The 23,144-nt window shown below is 42.1% G+C and overlaps 1 protein-coding gene across 1 annotated transcript in view; it reads left to right on the top strand.

Annotated features, from left to right (window-relative positions):
- LOC126171192 (uncharacterized) overlaps positions 1-22,593 on the top strand; it is a 205,441-nt gene extending 182,848 nt beyond the window's left edge. The window contains exons 3-4 of the mRNA XM_049920782.1: positions 4,696-4,885; positions 20,295-22,593. Coding sequence (XP_049776739.1) covers positions 4,724-4,885; positions 20,295-20,831 — 699 coding nt within the window. The 5' untranslated portion in view covers positions 4,696-4,723 and the 3' untranslated portion in view covers positions 20,832-22,593. The remainder of the gene's footprint in view (positions 1-4,695; positions 4,886-20,294) is intronic.
- The last annotated feature ends 551 nt before the right edge of the window (positions 22,594-23,144 follow it).

Raw genomic sequence — 23,144 nt, 5'->3', positions numbered from 1 at the left:
GCGTGGAATGTCAGATCCCTTAATCGGGCAGGTAGGTTAGAAAATTTAAAAAGGGAAATGGATGGGTTAAAGTTAGATATAGTGGGAATTAGCGAAGTTCGGTGGCAGAAGGCAAGACTTTTGGTCAGGTGAATACAGGGTTATAAATACAAAATCAAATAGGGGTAATGCAGGGGTAGATTTAATAATGAATAAAAAATAGGAGTGCGGGTAAGCTACTACAAACAGCATAGTGAACGCATTATTGTGGCCAAGATAGTCACGAAGCCCACACCTACTATATGCCAACTAGCTCTGCAGATGACTAAGAAATTGATTAAATATATGATGAGATAAAAGAAATTATTCAGATAGTGAAGGGAGACGAAAATTTAATAGTCATGGGTGACTGGAATTCGAGAGTAGGAAAAGGGAGAGAAGGAAACATAGTAGATGAATATGGATTGGGGCTAAGAAATGAAAGAGGAAGCCGTCTGTTAGAATTTTGCACAGACCATAACTTAATCATAGCTAACACTTGGTTCAAGAATCATAAAAGAAGGTTGTATAAATGGAAGAATCCTGGAGATGCTAGAAGGTATCAGATAGATTATATAATGGTAAGACAGAGATTTAGGAACCAGGTTTTATGTTGTAAGACATTTCCAGGGGCAGATGTGGACTCTGACCAGAATCTTTTGCTTATGAACTGTAGATTAAAACTGAAGAAACTGCAAAAAGGTGGGAATTTAAGGAGATGGGACCTGGATAAACTGACTAAACCAGAGGTTGTACAGAGTTTCAGGGAGAGCATAAGGGAACAATTGACAGGAATGGGGGAAAGAAATACAGTAGCAGAAGAATGGGTAGCTCTGAGGGATGAAGTAGTGAAGGCAGCAGAGGATGAAGTAGGTAAAAAGACGAGGGCTAGTAGAAATCCTTGGGTAATAGAAGAAATATCGAAATTAATTGATGAAAGGAGAAAATATAAAAATGCAGTAAATGAAGCAGGCAAAAAGGAATACAAACGTCTCAAAAATGAGATCGACAGAAAGTGCAAAATGGCTAAGCAGGGATGGATAGAGGACAAATGTAAGAATGTGGAGGCTTATCTCACTAGGGGTAAGATAGATACTGCCTACAGGAAAATTAAAGAGACGTTTGGAGAAAACAGAACCACTTGTATGAATATCAAGAGCTCAGATGGAAACCCAGTTCTAAGCAAAGAAGGGAAGGCAGAAAGGTGGATGGAGTATATAGAGGGTCTATACAAGGGCGATGTACTTGAGGACAATATTATGGAAATGGAATGTAGATGAAGATAAAATGGGAGATACGATACTGCGTGAAGAGTTTGACAGAGCACTGAAAGACCTGAGTCGAAACAAGGCCCCGGGAGTAGACAACATTCCATTAGAACTACTGACGGCCTTGGGAGAGCCAGTCCTGATAAAACTCCACCATCTGGTGAGCAAGATGTATAAGACAAGCGAAATACCCTCAGACTTCAAGAAGAATATAATAATTCCAATCCCAAAGAAAGCAGGTGTTGACAGATGTGAAAATTACCGAACTAATAAGTCACAGCTGCAAAATACTAACACGAATTCTTTACAGACGAATGGAAAAACTGGTAGAAGCCGACCTCGGGGAAGATCAGTTTGGATTCCGTAGAAATTAAGATTGCAACTATGTTTTGAATAAAAATTCATAAACTATGGCGGCCGAAGATTTTTGTTATAATCAGTCACTATTATTATGTCAACTGCACTTCCAAAATATAGCGGAGGAGCAGATGAGGTCCAGGATATACTCGCGAGGAGTGCAGGAGGATACAGTTGGTGTGATGAATGAGAGCTTGCTTTAAATGTAGAAAAATGTAAGTTAATGCAGATGAGCAGGAAAAACTGTTCCGTGATGTTCGAATACAGCATTGGTAGTGTACAGCATGACACAGTCAAGCCGATTGAACAAACAGACCTAACGTTTGCAAAGAGATTTGAAATGAACTAGTAAGCGAATGGTCGGCTTCGGTTAATTGAGAGAAGTTTAGGAAAGTGTAGCTCATCTGTAAAGCAGACCGCTTACAGAACACTAATGCAACCTACTCTTGATTACTGCTGTAGTGTTTGGGATCCCCAACAGTGTAGAAAGATCCAAACAATTCAGAGGCCAGACGCTAGATTTGTTACTGGTAGGTTCGAAAAACACGCGAGTATTGCGGAGATGCTTCGTGAACTCATATGGCAATCCCTGGAGGGAAGACGACGCTCTTTTCCCATCGTTCTAATTGCGTGGGGAACAGCAAAGAAAATTGGTAGTATTGGTACGAGGTACCCTTCGACAAGCGCCGTTCTGTGGCAAGAGTGCGAATGTAGAATTAGATGCAGATCCATAAAAGCGAAAATATCGGCTATGAGCAACCGTATAAGGATTCAGAAGACACATTAAGTATATTCACAAGAATTGCTGTCTTAGTAATGGAGGATAGCATCAAATTATTTAAAATGATAGAAATAGGCCCGGTTTGCTCTTTCTGTAACACCATCACCTGGGAGGCTGAGTACATAATTGCTACGAGGGCGTGCTGAAAACTAATGCCTCTGAATTTATCTCAAAATTCTTAAAGCTCTTTAACTAAAACAAACGTTACAAACATTCTAAAACTTTGTTCTTCCAGCTCTCTGCCGCTAGAAGACTCTTAATTGTAGCGTGTAACATGGCGGAGTGTAACGTAACTATGTCGATGCGTGAGAAATAGCGTGCTCTAATCGAGTTTCGAATAAGAAGAGTTAGTCCACACATGGAACCCGCTCTCCTTTTGCGCGGCAGTGCCAAGTTACACAGGATTGCTGCGACATCCGCAACAATTCGACGCCTTGGGTTCACTGTCACCGATCATCCTCAAAGTCCCGGCTTAGCCCCATCAGATTTTCATCTCTTTCGAAACCGTAAAAGAACACCTTCGAGGACTTGTGGTGGTTCTTTCTACATGTGTGTATTGTTGTCATTTGTTTGTTATGTAACGTTTTGAATTAATATTATTCTTTCTGCTTCACAACTGGAAAATTATTTACGCCATGGACTCAGTTATGGTGGTTCTCGCAGTTAGTTTGCCCGACAAGCTGTTTTCATATCAAAAGACACCACCAACACAAATTATTCTAGATACACGGCTGCAGTTTAGTTTTGGTAATTGTTTTTATTTTTGTGAAAAGTCAATGCTTAGGAGATTCTCCCAATATTCGTTAAGCGGAGATCAAAAAAATCTACTGTAGATAAATTATATGAATATAGATCAATATTAGAAAAAACTATTACTGCTTCAAAAGAAGAACCGCTAATCAAGAGAAATCTCTTACATTTACAGTTATTTTTATTATTTGTCAAAATAAGCAAGTATTAAAATATTTATTACGACTCTGGACCGTTATCATTTAGAACAATGGCTTTGATCTCTGCACTAATGTTCCCCTATAAAATTTGCATAAATTATTTAAGTCACGCGGTTCATGAGTATAGGATCTGTTACAGTAAAACTTTTGCTGCAGTTTTAAGTAATATTCGATTATATTTAGACTAAATATTACATGAAAGTTACACATTTTCGTGCCTCGTCACAAAATGGCTTTTTACACAACCAAGAAACAAAAGGGAAGTCTGTCCAATCCTTATTCAAAAGGAACAGAGATTACAATTACATTCGCAGATCATACTAGTTTATATAGTCTTCGTGCTTTTTCTGCGATAATATTTATTTGATTACGACGTTAGTTTTGTTATATTTGCGAAGTTCTTCAGTATTATTTTTTCACGTTATGTGGCGTACCGTCACAGACTTTACTTTGTTAGTGATGAAGCGGCACAAGCAGAGGTGATAGGGTGGCTCCGTCAATAACATCACACATTCTACAATGACGGTGTCAATGAGAAATGTATTCGCCTTCACGGTGACGAACAGAAATAATATGTAGAGACGAAAACTAAAGATGTAAAATGTTCATAATTTGTTTTATTTTAAAAGGCTTTAAAAGTCTTCACATAAAAATTTTTCGAGGCTTTATGGTAGAGACAATTTCGTGTTTTAAAACCTGCAAATTTATTTCTCTTCTGGAATAGCACAAAAGGAACCAGTGATTTCAATTTCGCGACGGATTTACTACCGTAGACAGTGTGGCATTTCGTCACGACATGAAGCATTGCAGGAGAGGTTTGAAATATTATTTATCACAGTGATGCACAAACTTGGGATCGGGTAACAACGAGAATTCGGACCAGATCCCACATTAGCGACCTCAGGTGCGGGCTCGACTATAGTCACAAAACGCAAAGATCAAATTTTAGAGCTCTTGGGACATTCTCCAAAGAACGTCAGGTACATAACGTCATACTCTCGACGGTAGAAGACTTCGTAGAAGACTGCTGATATCCAATGGTGGTGTTGCAAGAAGGAAAGGTTAAAAAAAAATTGTCTTTACGTAGAAAGGTGAAAACGTACATACAGCGTTGTTTCTCGGAGTGCTGCTAGCCTGTCACGAATTCTTGTGCTTCATCTTCATTTCATTTCATTATAATTTTCTAAGGCCAAGGGCATTAGTTTCAGATTGTTTCGCTAAGAAATAAAGCAGTGCCCTTTCATCCGACCCAAAATTAGGACGTTTCCTCATGTTTCACAGCGCATGTCAATAAAGTTCACATTTCCATTTCTTGTTGCAGGAGTGGTAAAGGGTCCGAGCAGAATACCATGGTGTTCCAATCGGATTTTATGGATAACGAGTACGAGGCGCACAGTATTCAGCTTGACGAGGAGACAGGCGAACATGTGGAGCCGATCCAGTTCACGTTCGTGGAGGGGCTAGCCACCACAAACGAGGAGACCGGAGAGCCCGAGGCATTCCGCCTCAAGGTGAGACTCACCAGTCATTAGGTATGACTTCGTAGCGAGTATAGCGGCAGGTAAAGCAGCGCAGCTCAGAACGTTCTTCATTCACACTTTTGAGGATCCTCACCATACGCAAAAACTTTTCTCGACCTTCATTGTCTTCGCTTACCTAGGTACTGCAGAACTGTAGGAGTCCCCAAGAGACACACAAACACTAGAAACTAAAGAACCATTTCACTCCACCACCTCCCGTCTGCCTTAGGACTAGCTCTAACAGGACGGCCTGTAAATATCAAGGGAGCATAGTGGTTCCAGTTTCTCATCATGTTGGCATCTTCATAACACTTCAAGATACAAATGAGTAGCGCCTTCTCCATTTTAGTCCGCTGCCTACGTGCACTGCTAATATCGATGCCCTTGCCTTCTTCCCGAAGGTTTTTTCACTTACAGGAAAGTCAAAACTTCTCTGTATGCTGAATAAGTCCTTCTGGTGACCATTTCTCTTTAGATTTCCTGGTATTTTCTCTGCAGTCATTGCACCTTGGCTTCCCTGTGCTTCTTATTTATTCCATTCGTAAGTGACTTATTTCGGTGTATTCCTGTTTTTCCCTGAACATTTTTGTTCTTACTTCCTTCTTTCGTCGAGCAATTGAAGTATTTCTTCTGTTACCGAAGGTTTCTTCGTTTACCTTCCTACATTTGACACTCTAACTTCTGCGATAGCCCTTTTTTTAAATTATGACTATTCCTCTTCAGTTGAAATATCTACAGTGGTATTCATTATTGAATCATCTACAGCGACAGTCAACTTCGAACTCTCATAAACATTTTCCATTGTTTCAAAATCCCCGCCGGCCGGTGTGGCCTTGCGGTTCTAGGCGCTTCAGTTTGGAACCGCGTGACCGCTACGGTCGCAGGTTCGAATTCTGCCTCGGGCATGGATGTGAGTGATGTCCTTAGGTTAGTTAGGTTTAAGTCGTTCTAAGTTCTAGGGGACTGATGACCACAGATGTTAAGTCCCATAGTGCTCCGAACCATTTGAACCATTTTTTTTTTTCAAAATCCCGCTTCTTTTCACGCTGATTCTTCTTGACAGTTTTTGCAGGCATCAGCTTATTCTTCATCATTACGAAATAGTGAACTGCATTTGTATCTGCTCCTGGGCACGTCTAATAGTCAAATATTTATCTCTCTCTCTCTCTCTCTCTCTCTCTCTCTCTCTCTCTCTCTCTCTCTCTCTCTCTCTCCATCTCTCCATAATGTAATCAAGTCGGTATTTTCCCACGTATCCAGTCCTTTCCCAAATATACTTCCTCCGCTTATGAGTCTTCCACAATGTATATACTGTTAAATAGCTTAAATACTCCGGTGTCCAAATTAAAACAACAAAGCAAAATATTGCAAGGTTGCGTTTGATTTTGCCACAAAACAGTATAATCAGTGATAGTGAAGTAGAAACAATATAAAGAATACACAAGGTAAACAACTGCAAAGCGCATAACTAAAGAAAAATGTTCGTTTTTTCCAACTTAACGGATTTATGCACACATTTAAACAACTGGTTATGCGCAAAGTATGTGGTGTGACCACCTCTGTCAGCAATATAGACCTGACAGACGACGGGACATGCTGTGAACGATGTCATCAATCTCATGTTGGGCAATAACGCCAATTCCTCCTGCAGCGCTGCTCGTAAGTCTTGGAGAGCGGTTGATGCTGACGTGTCCCTACTGCATCCCAGACGTGCTCTAAGGGATTCATATTGGAAGAGCGACCAGGCCACGCCATGCGTGCAATATCTTCCGTTCCCAAGAAAGCATCAACCACACGTTCTGTATAAGGTCGAGCATTATCGTCCAGCAGAATGAAGTCTGGGCTCACAGTGCCTCGCAACAACAGCACATGAGGTCCCCTGGGCTCACAGTACCTCGCACCAACAGCACATGAGGTCCCAAGATCTCATCACATTACCTGACAGTAGTTAAACCATTCCGATTTAACCGTCCAATTTCATGAAGAGGTGTTCGAGAGGTCAACAAAATCCCTGCTCACACCATTAGGCATCACGCTCTATATCAGAGTCTTTCCACAATGGTTGGGTCCCGAAATCGTGTCCCACGTTTCCTTCGGATGCAAATCCGTCGAGAATTGCTGTCCAGACCATATCGGGACTCATCTGTGTAAAGACTATTGGCCCACCGTTCGACTGTCCATGTGGCATGTGGCAGTTGCCGTGCGGTACGAAGCCGGCACTGTCGTGCTCTCACAGCCAAATAACGGGTCTCTTTCTGATATTCTACGTGGTCAGCCTCGCCCTGGTCTTCGGGATACGGTTTGGATCTCTATAAACTGTCGCCACGTCTGCAAAACAACAGAACCATTCACATTCAGCCATCAGGCCACATCACTTTGCAACTGTCCTGCTTCCATTCTTCCCATGACCCCCCTCCTTCACAGAGAGCCGGGTAGGCTCTTCCCTGTGCCATACTGCACCGTCTGTGACTGTGCCACAGCGATTGTGAAAGTGGGACTACCCGGCAATGGTTTTTCCATAAGTGCCACAAAGTCTGTACTCTTCTGTATCTGTTTTATATTCCTTCGCCTACTACAGTGTTCCGATCGATCCTCATGCAGGTGCAGATCCAGGGTCCTCTTCGAGGGGGGGGGGGGGGGGGGATGTTGTAATTGGCTCTCCCTCCCACCGTTGTGATTTGTTGTCGCATTCACTTTTATCGTACACAGGTGCCTATGATTTTAATAATAAAAACACTTAAGTATATTGTAATTATAAAGACCATGAAACATTTCAAAAATCGGTACAGTAAATGTCCAATAGCAATGTAATAAATCATGCAGCACGTGAGAGATAAACTCTCGAAGTGTCTTCTACAATGTTTATAAATTTTTTTGTATATTTACCCTTCGTCACAAGGCACACATCTATTGGATAGCCAATTCTACCAATATTCACCCAGCATACAGCAATTAGTAGTAAGAGCAGCTGCCGCGATGCTTTGTAACAAGTCTTCGAGGGCCTATTGTAGAGATGGAACATGAACACAATTTTAATTTAACCCAAGACAAAAAACTGCAAGGCGTCAAGTCTGGAGACTGCGGTAGCCACTCGCATAGAGCCACGTCGTTGGTCGCACTACGCTTCATCCACGGATATGGCGATGCCCCGTTCATGTAATCCCGTACACGTTGTGGAAATATGGACGGCTGCCATCTTGTTAGAAGATGAAATGAGCCATGAGCCACAACTGCACCATCTTGTCAAAGGTGATACAATAGGCAATGATTTCAGCGAAAAAGAAGGGTCTGTAGACTGTCCTTTTGGGCACAATGCAGACAACGTTAACTTTCTCGGAATCCTGGACGTGTCCGACAATAGTATGTGGAGCCTCTTCCCCTATACTCGATCGTTTTATCAGCTGACCTTTCCGAAATATGAAAAGTGAGTCTTCACTAAAGATTAATTTGGTTCCGAACTCGTCATTTTCGAGACGGTTCTGCTTACAAATGCAGAACACCAGACAGCACAATATGCCATCATGGCTTATAGCTTGCAGTAGCTGTAATTTGTAGGCTTCAATCTTATTCGCATTGATTGCTGAGGGATGTTCAATCCTGCACTACTCAATAGATAGACTTTGTGGGATTTCGCAGCATCACGTCCCTCACATGGTCCACTGTATGTTCTGACACATCCAGTCAGTCCGAATGTTTTGCACTGCACAAACAGCCATCTTCCTCGAATTTCTGATATCACTTCACTGTCTTGTTGTAAACTAGTGGTGTCTTGTGAATCTTACCGTGGAGAACTCTTTGCACACTCACTGACGTCCGGCAAGTGACAAATTCTAGCATAAAAAATGCTCTCTCTGCTTTGTTCGCCGCCATTTTCAGCAGCAGCGAGTCAATGGCACCCCTGTCAGCGATTACCCAAATTAACTAGCCGGCACCACGTTATAAAAAAATACATTAAAGAATTTGTCTTACACTATGTGTGCAATTTGTTTGTTGTGTTAGCCGGCCGGAGTGGCCGAGCGGTTCTAGGCGCTTCAGTCTGGAACCGCGCGACCGCTACGGTAGCAGGTTCGAATCCTGCCTCGGGCATGGATGTGTGTGATGTCCTTAGGTTAGTTAGGTTTAAGTAGTTCTAAGTTCCAGGGGGCTGATGACCTCAGATGTTAAGTCCCATAGTCTCAGAGCCATTTTTGTTTGTTGTGTTATGTTTAGCTATTCACTATTCACCTGTGCCGACCTTTCAAGATGTGTCATGGACTTTGTAATTCCCTTGAATATTAAATTATTTAATGCTATAATCTCTTAGATAGTACATAGCCAACACAATTTCCAAAGAAACTAATATCACGGAAAAAATATAATCTGAAATGCGTTCATCCAAAAAATTGAAATTTACATGTGCCATGAGACTGTATCAGCAACAAATCCTAACAAATTTACAGTGTCACAGCTTACAAAAAATACACTGAGGTGACAGAAATCATAGGATACTTCCCAATATTAAGTTGGACATCATTTTACCCGGCAGCTCGATGTGGCATGGATTCAACAAGTCATTGAAAGTCCTCCAGAAATATTCAGCCATGCTGTCTCTATAATCTCCCCTGCTGGAGGTTCGAGTCCTCCCTCGGGCATGGGTGCGTGTGTATCGTCCTTAGCGTGGGTTAGTTTTAGCTTAAGTAGTGTGAAAGCTTAGGGACCGATGACCTGAGCAGTTTGGTCCCCTAAGGCCTTACCACAAATTTCCAATTTTAACTCTATAATCGTCCATAATTGCGAAAGTGTTACTGGTGCAGTATTTTGTGCAAGAGCCGACCTCCCGATTATGTCCCATAAATGTTCGATGGGAGTCACGTCGGGCGATCCGTGTGGCCATGTCATTCGCTCGAAATGTCCAGAATGTTCTTCAAACCAATCTTGAATAACTGTGGCCCAGTGACATGGCGCAAAGTCATCCATAAAAATTCCATCGTTGTTTGAGAACATGCAGTCTTGTAGCCCATGAATGCCTACAAATGGTCTCATAGTAGTCGAACATAACGATTTCCAGTCAACGATCGGTTTATTTGGACCCCAGGCCCCAGTACGTTCCATGTAAACACAACCCACACTGTTATGCAGCCACCACCAGCTTGCGCAGTGCTTTGTTGACAACCTGGGTCCATGGCTTTGTGGGGTCTGCACCACAATCGGACCCATCCATCAGCTCTTACGAACTGAAATCGGGACTCATCCAGCAGTCCACGATTTTCCAGTCGCTTAGGAGCCAACTGATATTGTCAAGAACGGAGGAGAGGCGGTGCAGGCGACGTCGTGCTGTTAGCAAAGGCACTAACCTCGGTCGTCTGCTGCCATAGCCCACTAACGCCAAATTTCGCCGCAGTGCCTTAACGGATACGTTCGTCGTACAGTGTGTTAACTGTAAGACGGCACAGTTGTGAGGGGAGTGCGGGGAGAGGAGGAAGCAAGCATTGGCTACGAGGGGAGGGGAGGGGAGGGGACCCTTTTTTTGGGGGGGGGGGGGGAGGCACGCCTACCAGTTGCAGTGCTGGCACTACAAATTGCGCGTCATGCTTACATGAAAGCAGACGAAAGGCTTTTTGTAACCGTAGGCCTACCGGTAGGGGTTGTTGGCGACTCCCGAGATGGGCCAGCAACTGCATCTTCACTCCCTTTGGTAATGTTTAGCACAACTGCACAATAAAAACACGCAGAACAGTACAGCGCCAAACAATAACGAAGCAGACGACAATGGCTACCTTGTACAACACAGTCAGCTACGTAATGTTGGCAGCAATCGAAACTGCGTGCCTACCGAAGCCTCCCGACGTTTACTGACTTCTACCGATTCAGGACTAGGGAGAGGTCTGCCATCTAAAAGTTTACACGCTGTACGTCCCACATTGATTTCTCCCGCCGTGTTGCTTGTCTGTTGGCACTGACAACTCTGCGAAAACGCCGCTGCTCTCGATCGTTAAATGATGGCCGTCAGCCACAGCGTTGTTCGTGGTGAGAGGTAATGCCTGAAATGTGGTATTCTCGGCACGCTCTTGACACAGTGGATCGCGTAATATTGAATTCCTTAACGATTTCCGAGATGGAATGTCCCGTCCGTCTTATCTCCAACTGCCATTCCACATTCAAAGTGTGTTAGTTCGTATCGTGCGGCCATAATGAAGCCGGAAACCTTTTCACATGAATCACCTGACTGCAAATGACAGCTCCACCGCTGCACTGCCCTTTCATACCTCGTGTATGCCATATTGCTGCCAACTGTAGACGTGCATATCACTAGGAGTTTTGTCACCTCAGTGTAAACTCGAAGTGTGCACCCACCATTATCTACTATGGTAACGATCAGAGATTTGCAGATTATGGTTTTACGAGAGTGTAAAATTTACATTTAATGAGGAAAATGCTGTTTCCTTCTGCCTATAATAGGGATAGTCGGTCTTTATATTTTTTCGCAGTAGAGTCTCGTTCCCTTTCTATCTTGCCTTACTCAGCTTTCTATGGTTTTCCGGATCTGCTTGTAGCATCAAGAAGTGTGTCAGGTTTGTTGCTGAAAGCAATACAGCCAACCAGTATGTGCCTTTAGCTGGCTCGAACGTTCTTTATAGGTGGTCAGGTAGCAAGTCTGTCCACGTTATATTTGGATTATATTTAGACTAAATATTACATGAAACTTACACGTTTTCGTGCCTCGTCACAAAATGGCTTCTTACACAACCAAGAAACAAAAGGGAAGTCTGTAATCTCAGTTCCTTTTGAATAAGGATTGGACAATTACATTCGCAGATCATATTACTTTATATAGTCTTTGTGCTTTTTCTGAGATAATATTTATTTCATTACGATGTCAGTTTTGTTATATTTGCGAAGTTCTTTAGTATTATTTTTTCAGTATTATTTTTTGTTTACTTTGTTAGTGATGAAGCGGCACAAGCAGAGGTAATCTGGTGGCTCCGTAAATAAAATCACACATTCTACAATGACGGTGTCAATGAGAAATGTATTCGCCCACAGGGTGACTGACAGATATAAATATCTAGACGCGAAGACTAAAGATGTATAATGTTCATAACTTGTTTTGTTTAAAGGGCTCTTAAAAGTCTTAACATAAAAAATTAAGTTTACGGTAGAGACAATTTCATCTTTTCAAACCTGTACATGGACCTTGCCGTTGGTGGGGAGGCTTGCGTGCCTCAGCGATACAGATGGCCGTACCGTAGGTGCAACCACAACGGAGGGGTATCTGTTGAGAGGCCAGACAAACGTGTGGTTCCTGAAGAGGAGCAGCAGCCTTCTCAGTAGTTGCAGGGGCAACAGTCTGGATGATTGACTGATCTGGCCTTGTAACATTAACCAAAACGGCCTTGCTGTGCTGGTACTGCGAACGGCTGAAAGCAAGGGGAAACTACAGCCGTAATTTTTCCCGAGGACATGCAGCTCTACTGTATGATTAAATGATGATGGCGTCCTCTTGGGTAAAATATTCCGGAGGTAAAATAGTCCCCCATTCGGATCTCCGGGCGGGGACTACTCAAGAGGACGTCGTTATCAGGAGAAAGAAAACTGGCGTTCTACGGATCGGAGCGTGGAATGTCAGATCACTTAATCGGGCAGGTAGGTTAGAAAATTTAAAAAGGGAGATGGATAGGTTAAAGTTAGATATAGTGGGAATTAGTGAAGTTCGGTGGCAGGAGGAACAAGACTTTTGGTCAGGTGATTACAGGGTTATAAATACAAAATCAAATAGGGGTAATGCAGGAGTAGGTTTAATAATGAATAAAAAAATAGGAGTGCGGGTTAGCTACTACAAACAGCATAGTGAACGCATTATTGTGGCCAAGATAGACACAAAGCCCATGCCTACTACAGTAGTACAAGTTTATATGCCAACTAGCTCTGCAGATGATGAAGAAATAGATGAAATGTATGACGAGATAAAAGAAATTATTCAGGTAGTGAAGGGAGACGAAAATTTAATAGTCATGGGTGACTGGAATTCGTCAGTAGGAAAAGGGAGAGAAGGAAACATAGTAGGTGAATATGGATTGGGGGGAAGGAATGAAAGAGGAAGCCGCCTGGTAGAATTTTGCACAGAGCATAATTTAATCATAGCTAACACTTGGTTCAAGAATCATGAAAGGAGGCTGTATACATGGAAGAAGCCTGGAGATACTGACAGGTTTCAGATAGATTATATAATGGTAAGACAGAGATTTAGGAACCAGGTTTTAAATTGTAAGACATTTCCTGGGGCTGATGTAGATTCTGACCACAATCTATTGGTTATGAACTGCAGATTGAAACTGAAGAAACTGCAAAAAGGTGGGAATTTAAGGAGATGGGACCTGGATAAACTGAAAGAACCAGAGGTTGTAGAGAGTTTCAGGGAGAGCATTAGGGAACAATTGACAGGAATGGGGGAAAGAAATACAGTAGAAGAAGAATGGGTAGCTTTGAGGGATGAAATAGTGAAGGCAGCAGAGGATCAAATAGGTAAAAAGACGCGGGCTAATAGAAATCCTTGGGTAACAGGAGAAATATTGAATTTAATTGATGAAAGGAGAAAATATAAAAATGCAGTAAATGAAGCAGGCAAAAAGGAATATAAACGTCTCAAAAATGAAATCGACAGGAAGTGCAAAATGGCTAAGCAGGGATGGCTAGAGGGCAAATGTAAGGATGTAGAGGCTTGTCTCACTAGGGGTAAGATAGATACTGCCTACAGGAAAATTAAAGAGACCTTTGGAGAGAAGAGAACCACTTGTATGAATATCAAGAGCTCAGATGGCAACCCAGTTCTAAGCAAAGAAGGGAAAGCAGAAAGGTGGAAGGAGTATATAGAGGGTTTATACAAGGGCGATGTACTTGAGGACAATATTATGGAAATGGAAGAGGATGTAGATGAAGATGAAATGGGAAATAAGATACTGCGTGAAGAGTTTGACAGAGCACTGAAAGACCTGAGTCAAAACAAGGCCCCGGGAGTAGACAACATTCCATTAGAACTACTGATGGCCTCAGGAGAGCCAGTCATGACAAAACTCTACCATCTGGTGAGCACGATGTATGAGACAGGCGAAATACCCTCAGACTTTAAGAAGAATATAATAATTCCAATCCCAAAGAAAGCAGGTGTTGACAGATGTGAAAGTTACCGAACTATCAGTTTAATAAGTCACAGCTGCAAAATACTAACGCGAATTCTTTACAGACGAATGGAAAAACTAGTAGAAGCCGACCTCGGGGAAGATCAGTTTGGATTCCGTAGAAATGTTGGAACACGTGAGGCAATACTGACCTTACGACTTATCTTAGAAGAAAGATTAAGAAAAGGCAAACCTACGTTTCTAGCATTTGTAGACTTAGAGAAAGCTTTTGATAATGTTGACTGGAATACTCTCTTTCAAATTCTGAAGGTGGCAGGGGTAAAATACAGGGAGCGAAAGGCTATTTACAATTTGTACAGAAACCAGATGGCAGTTATAAGAGTCGAGGGGCATGAAAGGGAAGCAGTGGTTGGGAAAGGAGTGAGACAGGGTTGTAGCCTCTCCCCGATGTTATTCAATCTGTATATTGAGCAAGCAGTAAAGGAAACAAAAGAAAAATTCGGAGTAGGTATTAAAATTCATGGAGAAGAAGTAAAAACTTTGAGGTTCGCCGATGACATTGTAATTCTGTCAGAGACAGCAAAGGACTTGGAAGAGCAGTTGAACGGAATGGACAGTGTCTTGAAAGGAGGATATAAGATGAACATCAACAAAAGCAAAACGAGGATAATGGAATGTAGTCAAATTAAGTCGGGTGATGCTGAGGGAATTAGATTAGGAAATGAGACACTAAAGGTAGTAAAGGAGTTTTGCTATTTAGGGAGTAAAATAACCGATGATGGTCGAAGTAGAGAGGATATAAAATGTAGACTGGCAATGGCAAGGAAAGCATTTCTCAAGAAGAGAAATTTGTTAACATCGAATATAGATTTAGGTGTCAGGAAGTCGTTTCTGAAAGTATTTGTATGGAGTGTAGCCATGTATGGAAGTGAGACATGGACGATAACTAGTTTGGACAAGAAGAGAATAGAAGCTTTCGAAATGTGGTGCTACAGAAGAATGCTGAAGATAAGGTGGGTAGATCACGTAACTAATGAGGAGGTATTGAATAGGATTGGGGAGAAGAGAAGTTTGTGGCTCAACTTGACTAGAAGAAGGGATCGGTTGGTAGGACATGTTCTGAGGCATCGAGGGATCACAAATTTAGCATTAGAGGGCAGCGTGGAGGGTAAAAATCGTAGAGGGAGACCAAGAGATCAATACACTAAGCAGATTCAGAAGGATGTAGGTTGCAGTAGGTACTGGGAGATGAAGAAGCTTGCACAGGATAGAGTAGCATGGAGAGCTGCATCAAACCAGTCTCAGGACTGAAGACCACAACAACAACAAACATTTTCTTGTCTTCTGGAATATCACCAAAAGAACTAGTGATTTCAGTTTCGCGACGGATTTACTACCGTGAACAGTGTGGCATTTTATCACGCCATAAAGCATTGCAGGAGGGGTTTGAAATATCGTATATCACAGTGACGCACAATCTCAGGCAAACAACTGGAAAAGAGCTATTTTATAGAATCCATACCATTTTCGAGACTCCTCTCTGAATGTTGGTTGAGAAATTTGTACCTTAATAGTCGTAAAATTTTCATTGTAGAGGGGGCAGGGGTTGTCGTGATGTCTCCATCGATGCACCCTTGGATACGCAACGGCCCTGGTAGACGTTAGATTTGCCAATCCTTTTAGGTATGTGTTAACATCTACATCTACATTTATACTCGACAAGCCACCCAACGGTGTGTGGCGGAGGGCACTTTACGTGCCACTGTCATTACCTCCCTTTCCTGTTCCAATCGCGCATGATTCGCGGGAAGAACGACTGCCGGAAAGCCTCCGTGCGCTCTCGAATCTCTCTAATTTTACATTCGTTATCTCCTCGGGAGGTATAAGTGAGGGAAACAATATATTCGATACCTCATCTAGAAACGCACCCTCTCGAAACCTGGACAGCAAGCTACACCGCGATGCAGAGCGCCTCTCTTGCAGAGTCTGCCACTTGAGTTTGCTAAACATCTCCGTAACGCTATCACGCTTATCAAATAACCCAGTGACCGAACGCACCGCTCTCCTTTGGATCTTCTCTATCTCTTCTGTCAACCCGACCTGGTACATATCCCGCACTGATGAGCAATACTCAAGTATAGGTCGAACGAGTGTTTTGTAAGCCACCTCCTTTGTTGGACTACATTTTCTAAGGACTCTCCCAATGAATCTCAACCTGGCACCCGCCTTACCAACAATTAATTTTATATGATCATTCCACTTCAACTCGTTCCATACGCATACTCCCAGATATTTTACAGAAGTAACTGCTACCAGTGTTTGTTCCGCTATCATATAATCATACAATAAAGGATCCTTCTTTCTATGTATTCGCAATACATTACATTTGTCTATGTTAAGGGTCAGTTGCCACTCTCTGCGCACCAAGTGCCTATCCGCTGCAGATCTTCCTGCATTTCGCCGCAATTTTCTAATGCTGCAACCTCTCTGTAAACTACAGCATCATTCGCGAAAAGCCGCATGGAACTTCCGACACTATCTACTAGGTCATTTATATATATTGTGAAAAGCAATGGTCCCATAACACTCCCCTGTGGCACGCCAGAGGTTACTTTGTCTGTAGACGTCTCTCCATTGAGAACAACATGCTGTGTTGTTTACTAAAAACTCTTCAATCCAGCCACACAGCTGGTGCGATATTCCGTAGGCTCTTACTTTGTTCATCAGGCGACAGTGCGGAACTGTATCGAACGCCTTCCGTAAGTCAAGGAAAATAGCTTCTACCTGGGAGCCTGTATCTAATATTTTCTGGGTCTCATGAACAAATAAAACGAGTTGGGTGTCTCACGATCGCTGTTTCCGGAATCCACGTTGATTCCTACAGAGTAGATTCTGGGTTCCCAGAAATGACATGATACGCGAGCAAAAAACATGTTCTAAAATTCTACAACAGATCGATGTCAGAGATATAGGCCTATAGCTGTTCCTCTAGAGACTTGCGGTACTCGGCTGTTAGAAGGCGGGCAAGTTCTTTCGCGTACTCTGTGTGTAATCGAATTGGTATCCCGTCAGGTCCAGTGGGCTTTCCTCTGTTGAGTGATTTCAGTTGATTTTCTGTTCTTTGGTCACTTATTTCGATGTCAGCCATTTTTTCGTTTGTGCGAGGATTTAGGGAAGGAACTGCAGTGCGGTCTTCCTCTGTGAAACAGCTTTGGAAAAAGGTGTTTAGTATTTCAGCTTTACGCGTGTCATCCTCTGTTTCAATGCCATTATTATCCCAGTGTCTCGATATGCTGTTTCGAGCCACTTACTGATTTAACGTAAGACCAGAACTTCCTAGGATTTTCTGTCAAGTCGGTACATAGAATTATACTTTCGAATTCACTGAACGCTTCACGCATAACCCTCCTTACGCTAACTTTGACATCGTTTAGCTTCTGTTTGTCTGAGACGTTTTGGCTGCGTTTAAACTTGCAGTGAATCTCTCCTTGCTTTCGCAGTAGTTTCCAAACTTTGTTGTTGAACCACGGTGGGTTTTTCCCGTTCCTCACAGTTTTACTCGACTCGTACTTGTCTAAAACGCATTTTACGATTGCCTTGAACTTTTTCCATAAACACTCAAGATTGTCAGTGTCGAAACAGAAATTTTCGTTTTGATTTGTTAGGTAATCTGAAATCTGCCTTCTATTACTCTTGCTAAACAGATAAACCTTCCTCCCTTTTTTTATATTCCTATTTACTTCCATATTCAGGCAGTGTTCAGCAACCGCAGATTTCTCTGGCTGACCCAACCTCGTATGACGTTTATGTTCGTCGCATCTGTCTTTAACCGTACGACACGTCTGGCCAATATAAGACTTCCCACAATGGCACTAGATTTTATGTATTCCTGGTCTACTCAGACCGAGGTTGTCTTTAACAGAGCCCAGCATTGATTCCACTCGTGCTGGGGGCCGGAAAATACATTTAGTCCGGTATTTCTTGAAAATCCTGCCCATCTTAAAAGACACGCCGCCGACATACGGTAGAAAAACCAACACCGTGGTGTTCTCTGCTTCTTCAGGCTGTTCTTGAGGTTTGGAGCATGCTGGTCCTCTCTGAATGTTGGCTGAGAAATTTGTAACCTAATAGTCATAAAAATATGTACCTCCGCAGTAAAATTTTCATTGTGGAGGGGGGCGAGGGTTGTCCTGATGAGCCGGCCGCGGTGGTCTAGCGGTTCTAGGCGCGCAGTCCGGAACCGCGCGACTGCTACGGTCGCAGGCTCGAATCCTGCCTCGGGCATGGGTGTGTGTGATGTCCTTAGGTTAGTTAGGTTTAAGTAGTTCTAAGTTCTAGGGGACTGATGACCTCAGATGTTAAGTCCCATAGTGCTCAGAGCCATTTTGTCTTGATGACTCCATCGATGCACCCTTGGATATGCAACGGCCCTGGTAGATGTTAGATTTGCCTGTTGTTGTTGTTGTTGTTGTTGTGGTCTTCAGTCCTGAGACTGGTTTGATGCAGCTCTCCATGCTACTCTATCCTGCGCAAACTTCATCTCCCAGTACTTACAGCAACCTACGTCCTTCTGATTCTGCTTAGTGTATTCATCTCTTGGTCTCCCTCTATGATTTTTACCCTCCCCGCTGCCCTCCAATACTAAATTGGTGATCCCTTGATGCCTCAAAACCTGTCCTACCAACTGATCCCTTCTTCTAGTTAAGTTATGCCACAAACTCCTCTTCTCCCTAATTCTATCCAATACCTCCTCGTTAGTTATGTGATCTACCCATCTAATCTTCAGCATTCTTCTGTAGCACCACATTTCGAAAGCTTCTATTCTCTTCTTGTCCAAACTATTTACCGTCCATGTTTCACTTCCATACATGGCTACACTCCATACCAATACTTTCAGAAATGACTTCCTGACACTTAAATCTATACTCGATGTTAACACACTTCTCTTCTTCAGAAACTCTTTGCTTGCCATTGCCAGTCTACATTTTATATCCGCTCTACTTCGACAATCATCAGTTATTTTGCTCCCCAAATAGCAAAACTCCTTTACTACTTTAAGTGTCTCATTTCCTAATCTAATTCCCTCAGCATCACCCGACTTAATTAGACTACATTCCATTATCCTCGTTTTGCTTTTGTTGATGTTCATCTTATACCCTCCTTTCATGACACTGTCCATTCCGTTCAACTGCTCTTCCAAGTCCTTTGCTGTCTCTGACAGAATTACAATGTCATCGTCGAACCTCAAAGTTTTTATTTCTTCTCCCTGGATTTTAATACCTACTCCGAATTTTTCATTCGTTTCCTTCACTGCTTGCTCACTATACAGAATGAATAACATCGGGGATAGTCTACAACCCTGTGTCACTCCCTTCCCAACCACTGCTTCCCTTTCATGCCCCACGACTCTTATTATTGCCATCTGGTTTCTGTACAAATTGTAAATAGCCTTTCGCTCCCTGTATTTTTCCCCTGCCACCTTCAGAATTTGAAAGAGTATTCCAGTCAACATTGTCAAAAGCTTTCTCTAAGTTTACAAATGCTAGAAACGTAGGTTTGCCTTTCCTTAATCTAGCTTCTAAGATAAGTCGTAGGGTCAGTATTGCCTCACGTGTTCCAATATTTCTACGGAATCCAAACTGACCTTCCCCGAGGTCGGCTTCTACCAGTTTTTCCATTCGTCTGTAAAGAATTCGCGTTATTATTTTTCAGCTGTGACTTATTAAACTGATAGTTCAGTAATTTTCATATCTGTCAACACCTGCTTTCTTTGGGATTGAAATTATTATATTCTTGTGACCTAATAGTCGTAAAAATACGTACCTCTGTAGTAAAATTTTCCTTAGGCCGAGGTTGTCTTTAACAGAGCCCAGCATTGATTGCACCTGTGCTGGGGGCCGGAAAATACATTTAATCCGGTATTTCCTGAAAATTCTGCCCATCTTAAAAGACACGTCACTGACATACCATAGAAAAACCAACCCCGTGGTGTTCTCTGCTTTTTCAGGCTGTTCTTGAGGTTTGGGGCGTGCTGGTCCTCTCTGAATGTTGGTTGAGAAATTTGTAACCTAATAGTCGTAAAAATATGTACCTAGGTAGAAAAATTTTCATTGTGGAGGGGGGCGAGGGTTGTCGTGATGACTCCATCGATGCACCCTCGGATACGCAACGGCTCTGGTAGACGTTAGATTTGCCTGTCCCTTTACATATCTATTGAGTGTCCAGTTACACTCTATCTCTCAATCTTGAACTTGTACTTACTGTAGCGATGTTCTGTCGAACAGGAGACTGCAGAGGAGCGCGTGTGCAGTGGGGGTCGGCGCAAAAAGCCCTTCCAGATTCCGCGCAGCGCCCTGCTGCAGGACGAGGACGAGCCAGACGTGAAGCGGTCCGGCCCGCTGGTGCCCGCCGCGCCGTCCGTCCCCACCGGTATCGTCCTCAAACGCCAGAAGTCGTGCATAATCGAGGAGCACGTGGGCCGCGCCTCGCAGAACATGAACCCTGCCGTCTTCCTGCTGCCCACGCTCTTCCTGTTCCCGGCCTGGGCCAGCATTTTCTGCATCATCCTCGAGCTGTGCATCCACATGTGGGCGCACCGCAAGAACTGGGAGCGCAGTGAGCTAGTGGGAGCGGGCACCAGCCCACTGCCCGCTCTCTACCGCTCGCCGCTCAACACCATCACCTCGGAGTTCTGCGCCTACTGCCAGTCAGATAAGCTTATGGCCACCATAGGCAAGCTGCAGGACGAGCGGAAGACCAGACTCGACAACAGGAAACTCAGATACTGCGCCTACGTCGAGCGGATGAGTGTCGTCACATAGCGAGCACGCCTTCTCTGGAGGGTCTGAAGCCACTTCAGTTGCATTATGCACTCCACCAATACCCACGTGGTTTCGAACTGCTATACTCTTTCGATACATTATCTTTTGCATCACAACTGTTATATAATATTTGAAATGTTTTTCTGGATATTTTTTGTTGCAATCCAGCGACGTATTTCTAAAGAAAAAATGTTTCTAACCACTGCTACTTTATTTTGTTGGCAATAAAGTAATCTTTTTTCTTAGTTCATAGATTAAGTTCACGACTACAAAGCCTCGAAAATGTGAAAAATCACAGTAAAATTGTTTATTTCTTCCGTTCATTGTTAATTGCTGTGTTGTCCTGCGAAGCCATACTCCACATCACCATCACCTACCTGAAGAACAATCTGTAATTGTTTGTAGGAATGTCCTGCTTTGCAGTTTCCAGATGTTGCAGATATGTCATGTTGTTGTACATTTACTGAAGTAAACTGCCCAATAGAGTGTACTCTGTTTTGTTATTTTACCAGACCGAAGACGGCCACGTGCCTCATACCAGTACAGCAATGAAATAAAATAAAGACTATACACTCTATGGGGTGGTTATTTTATATATATGGCAGATTTTTACTTGATTATTTTTATGCTTCTTAACTCATTTCTTTAGCTTCCACAACATTCTGCGTTCTTTTCTGCGAAAATTCTACACAGGAATGGAGGGCTTACTGGAAAGCGCGTCAGTATATCTTAGCATTGCTTGCTCTCTGCAAGATTTAAGTGAACTTAATTTGTGTACTGCTTGCCTTTTGTGATACAGTGGTGCTGTTTGGCATTCTTTGGAGATATTCGTAATTAAAGATCGTTAATGTTTGTTAAAACAGTGGATTGAAAAAAACTGAGCAGTAGTTTTTTTCCTCCTGTGGATAATATGGTAAGAAAGATAAGCTGCATTTCGGGTCAAGGGAAAAGTTAAGATAATTAGAGTTTTAATAAAAGTATATAACTTTACCTACCACATAAGAATAACTCTAAATAGATTATACTTGATGCTAATGTCACATCACTCTTTCTATCACTGACATCTTCACTGGTAAGGAGGGAATATTATTTCTGTAAAATAAAATTAGTCTGAATTAATCGATAGTTTCTGCTGAGTATAATTGAGTGGTTACAAGAACAGCACAAATTAAGTTAAATTAATATCTGCATGTTCTCTTTCCACTACCGAAGTTACAATCATTTTATTATCTATAGAGGTAAGTACAATTTATCACTAATATGAAGTGATCTACTTTTTAGTGCCTTTCGTAAAAGATAGTAACATGTATTTTACATACACTCCTGAGATCTTGCACATATATCTATCCAAAGTTATTTTATTAAAAAGCAGAGGAGAACCTTATGGAGTTTAGTCTACAACTTAAGTACAATTTATAATATTTTATATGATTCTTAAAGTTTATATATCTGATGCCAAATACAAAAGCTGTATTTTTAAAACGTGTCCACTTTGTTTTGCATAAAATGTTGCTATTATAAGAATGTTATTGTTGTGCAGTAACCGAAAAGATAAAGAAATATAAAAACTGTTATTCAATAAAAGTATATATCGAAATGTTTTAACAAGTAGTCTTTTTCTAATTCAGATTACTAATATAATGGATATGGTATAAATGAAGTTACATTTTGTAGTATTTGTAATAACAACAAAGGAGAAGTGGAAATTTGCAATAGTATTTGGATTTGTAGTGGATAATAAAAGTGACATTTTATACATTTCCATGTTCTAGTTTTGCCTTGCTATATAGTCTGTCCCAACAGAATGCAGAGATGGAGTTTACATTGAGTGGTGTATGCCAGGAACTGTTCTAGTTTTGTTCCTTTCAAACTGAATTAGTCTCTATTACAGAAATATGTTATTCTCTATTTGTCATGTCAAGACTATAAGGAAAGTCCATATCTGGTGATGACAATAAGCATATACTACAACTGTCATTAGACTCATTGACCCTTTTTCTTAGTTTCAGGAATACTCAGAGTTAAGTATTTCTGTGTTTTTTGTAAGAGTATAGCACAGTTGACATGATAATATACTGTTATATGCTGCTGTAAGAGTCTGCCAGATCCCAAATCCTATTTTTCATGATTCGTTGACTAATCCAAATACAACCACCTAAATGTCAACAACGTTTACACTTTCTCATGACTCATTTCATATTCTGTAAGTAAACAGTGCACTCATCATAATAAGACATGTAATGATCTTTAATAATTACCTTCTTATAGAAGAGGAAGATAATCAGAATCAATAAAAAAGCAAGCAAAATGGGA

The sequence above is a fragment of the Schistocerca cancellata genome, chromosome 1, assembly GCF_023864275.1.
Source record: "Schistocerca cancellata isolate TAMUIC-IGC-003103 chromosome 1, iqSchCanc2.1, whole genome shotgun sequence".
NCBI lineage: Eukaryota > Metazoa > Arthropoda > Insecta > Orthoptera > Acrididae > Schistocerca > Schistocerca cancellata.
This window is presented reverse-complemented; position numbering and strand designations above follow the sequence as displayed.